Source organism: Dipodomys ordii, unplaced genomic scaffold (assembly GCF_000151885.1).
Source record: "Dipodomys ordii isolate 6190 unplaced genomic scaffold, Dord_2.0 Scaffold81, whole genome shotgun sequence".
NCBI classification, from domain to species: Eukaryota; Metazoa; Chordata; class Mammalia; order Rodentia; family Heteromyidae; genus Dipodomys; species Dipodomys ordii.
Genome location: NW_012267297.1, coordinates 1082733 through 1087363, shown reverse-complemented (window position 1 = coordinate 1087363; position 4631 = coordinate 1082733). Strand labels below are relative to the sequence as shown.

Below are 4631 nucleotides of genomic sequence, written 5' to 3'. Positions count from 1 at the left end.
CGACCCTTGCTTACCCGGCAGCTTGAGCGCCCGGGACAGCACCGTCGCCATGGTGGAGGCCCCGGTGCGCCTGCGCGCGCCGCGGGAGACAGAGCCCGCGCGGGGCGGGGCCTCGTGGGGCGGAGTCAGGAGAGAAGGGAGGCGTGGGGCAGAGCTGCGCGGGGCGGGGCCGAGCCGCAGAGGGAGGAGCCAAGGAGGATGGGAGGGGCGGGGCCGAGCCGCACGGGGCGGAGCCAGGAAGGATGGGTGGGATGGGGCCGAGCCACACAGGGTGGAGCCAGGAGGGATGGGAGGGGCGGGGCCGAGCCTCGTGGGGCGGGTCCAGGAGGAACGAGAGGGGCGGTGCCGAGCCGCGAGGGGCAGGGCCAGGAGGGATGGAGGGGCGTGGCCAAGCCACACGGACAAGCTAGGGGTGTGGGGGCGGGGCCCAGCCACGTGGGGCGGGGCCAGGAGGGAGGGGAGGGGCGGGACCGAGCCGCGTGGGGCGGGGCCAGGAGGGAGGGGAGGGGCCGAGCTGTCTGAGGCAGGACTTTTAGGGGCGGGGCCGAGTTTCCTGAGGCAGGGTCTCGAGGGAAGAGCGCCAAGCCTCACGGGGCCGGGCAGGTGGCGGGCGTGGTCTTGAGGGCGTGGCTTGGTCGGGCGGGGCCTACGGAGAGGCCGCCTTGGGGCTAGCAGGTGCAGGCAGGTACTGGGGGGCTGGGGGGGACTCTGTAGCCAGAGACCTGCATTGGCTTTTTAGGTGTCTTTTGCTTTTGTGCCAGTCCGCTTTTGCTTTCATGACTGGTGCTGTACCGCTGGAGACTTGCCTTCCGTTCCAGCTTGTTCCCTCCCTCCCCCCTCCCCCCCCCCGCGACTATAAATAAGTCTCACGGGCTTTCCGCTCCTGGGCTGGCCTACCAGCTCGATCCTCAGATCGCAGCCTCCTGAGTCGCCGGGACGGCCCCCGAGTCTGTGCCCGGCGGCTGGCCGGTCCGCTGCCGTGCTCGGCGCGGTGATGAACGCGGCCGTGCGGGTTTCCTGCGTCTGCGAGCCCGGGAGCGGGAGCGCAGGACCCTGCCCGGGTCTGCTGCGAGTCTCCGCGCGGACTAGACTTCCCCCGGCAGGGTGGGAGGGATCCCCGGTTTGCACGGACGGAGCTGCTCCTTCCAAGAAGATGCGCACCGCCTCCCGGCCCTCCTCCCCTCCCTTTCCCTCGATGGCGCAACGCACCCGGGGCGGGGGCCGCGCTTCTGGGAACGAGGCCGCGTCTGATTGGCGGGCGGCCCGGCCCGGCTCCCGGGTCGCGCGGTCAGACCCCGGGAACCCCTCCTGGCCGGGAACACCGTTGCATAACAGTCTGTATACCCCAGGCCTGGAAAGTCGCGGGAGCCCGCCTCCAGCGGCTCCGGCTGCAGACGCGTTCTCCTGGAGCGGCTGGGCCGGGCGCTCGGGTGGACTGCGCCCAGAATCCCCAGTTCAAGCCCCCGGCGGCGGGGCGCTGATCAGACTTCCCACGGCCCCGACCGGGCTAGGGGCGGGGCCGGCCCCGCTCGGCCACGCCCTCGGTAGGCGGTGCTTTATCTGGCCACGCCCCAGCCCCTCCAAGAGCTTCCGGCTCGGCGCTCCCTCTGCGTTGAGCGGAGCCTTAGGAGCCCCCGCCCCGCTGCACCGAGAGCTTCCGCCTCTGCCACCTCCCAAAGGGATGCTCCAGTGGGCGGAGCCTACAGAGGCCACGCCCCTACCACATCTCTGAGCCTCTCGGGTGAGAGGACCCACCGGATACCACGCCCCCTGTTCAGGCCCCGCCCTACAGGGGCGTGGTTTCCGAGGCAGCCGCCGAGGCCGCTCAGCGCCCCGCAGACCCCGGGCCCGCCCCACTCCCGCGTCCTGCGGCGACATGTTGGGCCTCATCCGGAACTCGCTGTTCGGGAGCGTGGAGACGTGGCCGTGGCAGGTCCTGAGCACGGGAAGCAAGGTCGGTCCGCGAGGGGCGGCAAACCCCGAAACGTGTGCCCTGGGCCTGGAGGACAGGGAGGGGGCGGGCAGGAGGAGTTGGGGGGCCCTGCATCGCCCGGCTCTCCGGGTCACGTGGTCGCCAAATGATGAGTGGGAGCCCGGGTCAAGGGTGTGGGGTGCAGGGCTCGGGCCTGGGGTGCGGGGTGGGGCAGGGGCCACTACCAGGGGCCGGAAGAGCCCTGTCCAGCTCCGTCCAGCCCTGTCCAGCGCCGCCCACTTCCATGCGCCCCTCACCCAAGGCGAGGCGGGCGCTGACCCCAGCCTGGACCCCACCTCCCAGACGCCTGGACTGCAGGCGTGAGCCCCAGGGCATGGTGCGGGTGGAGATGGCCTGCGGAAGGTCAGGCTTCCACGTCAGGGTCACCCGGGGCGGTGGGCCGGCCTGTGGGTTTCGGAAGCCTGTTGCGTCCGGCTCACACTGACCCTCGTCCTGCTGAGCCAGCAGCTGCTTTCTGCTTATCTGGAGTTCCTTGACACCCCAGCCAGCTCACCCCATCTCTCCTGCCCTGAGGGGGAAGCAGTGCCTTGCATACTCACTTTTAGGGAGGAACCAGGGAGCCTGACCTCACATGGAGCAGAATCCACCCCCTGGCTGTGTTAGTTTGCACTTATTTGCACAACCTGGGCCAGTTTGATAAGACTACTGGCGTTTCCTATCAGCCCTGCCCCTCTCCACCTGTCCAGCCCTGTCCCTAGCCAGGGAGCAGGCACCGAGGCCTGAACACCGAGCACTGTCCATCTGCCAAGGACTACAGGGGTTTGGGACCTGAGATTCCTTCCAGGATGAGAGCAAGTCTGCCCAGAGACACAGCTGGCTACTTGAGGGAGGAGCTGGCTTTCTTTTTCTTTTCTTTTTCTTTTCCTTCCTGTATGCTGTAAGGCTTGAACTCAGGGCCTGGGCATTGTCCCTGAGTTCTTGTTTTTTGTTTTTTTGGGGGTCTGGTCATGGGGCCTGAACTCTGGGCCTGGGCGCTGTCCCTCAGCTCTTCAGCTAGTGCTCTACCACTTGAGCCACAGCGCCACTTCTGGCTTTTTTCTTTTTGCTTATGTGGTGCTGAGGACTCGAACCCAGGGCCTTAGGCATGCAAGGCAAGCGCTCTACCACTGAGCCACCTTCCCACCCAAGGAGGAGCTGGTTTGCGATCAGGCCCACGGGCAAATTACTGCCTGCAAAGCCTAGCTCCCCGGTGGCCAGGCCTTCACCCCTTCTCTCCCATGGTGTCTCCCCTTCTCCAGGAGGAGCTGTCCTACGAGGAGCGGGCCTGCGAAGGTGGGAAGTTCGCCACGGTGGAGGTGACGGAGAAGCCGGTGGACGAGGCTCTCCGGGAGGCCATGCCTAAGGTCATGAAGTATGTGGGCGGCTCCAATGACCGGGGTGAGTACCTGGGGACCCCCTTCTCCCCAGACAGGGCAGGTCTCAGGGCCGAGTTCTGCCCCATCTCATACCAAGGCAGCTGGAACTCCCCCTTCCTGAATCCCACCTCCTTCCTGCACCCCATCCACGAAGCTCCGGGGCGGCCGCTCTTCACCAGGGGCACCCTGATGGGTGTTTGCTTGTCACCCATTATTTATAGGATGGGGTCTTACTTCCTGCCCGGGGGGCGCAGGGGTGAGGCTGGGGGGGATGGCCTCTCCAGGAGATGTGGAGGTGAGAGCACCATCAGGCCGTGGCCGGGGACCCGAGCCTGAGCAAGGTCTAAAGGAGCCAGGATATCCCTTCAATGGGAAACATGGGGGTTGGAGGCGTGACTCAGTTGGTAGATCGCCAGCCAGTGAGCAAAGTGTCACCGCTGCCACCTTCTGTGCAAATACAGCAGGCATTTGCATGTGGCTCAGCTGTAGATGTTTATTTTGCCAGTCCTGGGCCTGGGCACTGTCCCTGAGCCTCTCTGTGCTCGAGGCTGGCTCTCCACCACTTGAGCCACGGCACGACTTCCAGCTTTTTCTGAGTAGTTTATTGGAGATAAGAGTCTCACAGACTTTCCTGCCCATGGCTGGCTTTGAACTGTGATCCTCAGAGCTCAGCCTCCTGAGTAGCTGGGATGACAGGCAGGAGCCACCAGCACTCAGTAACTGTATATTGTGTGTGTGTGTGTGTGTGTGTGTGTGTGTGTGTGTCACAACCATGCATGCACGTGCACGCTTAAAATTTTGTAATATATATATATATATATATATATATATATATATATATAAAACCATGGGGCAGGGTGCCTCGGTGACACATGGCTGTAATCCCAGCTACTTGAGAGTTGGAGAGGACAGGGCAAAGTTGGTGAGACCCCCAACTCGACAAACAAGCAGGTGGGGGTGGATCCTTTCTGTGAGAGGCCCAAGTAGGAGGATTGGTGTCTGAGGCTGTCCAGGCAGGGAGAGGGAGACCCTGTAGCAGCCAAGGGGCTGATCAGAGCCAGCCAGGCGCTGGTGTCTCACGCCTGTAATCCTAGCTACTCAGAAAGTTGAGATCTGAGGATCCGGGGTTCAAAGCCAACCCGGGCAGGAAAGTCCATGAAACTCTTTTTTTGGGGGGGGGTCCGGTCATGGGGCCTGAACTCTGGGCCAGGGCACTGTCCCTCAGCTCTTCAGCTCAAGGCTAGTGCTCTACCACTTGAGCCACAGCGCCACTTCCGGCTTTT

General features: G+C 64.4%; 2 protein-coding genes across 3 annotated transcripts in view; one reads left to right on the top strand and one right to left on the bottom strand.

The window, feature by feature from the left end:
• Nucleotides 1–64, bottom strand: part of Kiaa1467 (KIAA1467 ortholog) — a 14945-nt gene extending 14881 nt beyond the window's left edge. Inside the window, exon 1 of the mRNA XM_013025041.1 lies at nucleotides 15–64. Within this exon, the coding sequence (XP_012880495.1) occupies nucleotides 15–51 (37 nt within the window). The 5' untranslated portion in view covers nucleotides 52–64. The remainder of the gene's footprint in view (nucleotides 1–14) is intronic.
• Nucleotides 65–1801: 1737 nt separating this feature from the next.
• The window catches only part of Hebp1 (heme binding protein 1), a 23337-nt gene continuing 20507 nt past the window's right edge, over nucleotides 1802–4631 (top strand). For both annotated transcript variants that reach the window (XM_013025075.1, XM_013025074.1), the window contains exons 1-2: nucleotides 1802–1954; nucleotides 3232–3370. In XM_013025075.1, coding sequence (XP_012880529.1) covers nucleotides 1877–1954; nucleotides 3232–3370 — 217 coding nt within the window. In that variant the 5' untranslated portion in view covers nucleotides 1802–1876. The remainder of the gene's footprint in view (nucleotides 1955–3231; nucleotides 3371–4631) is intronic.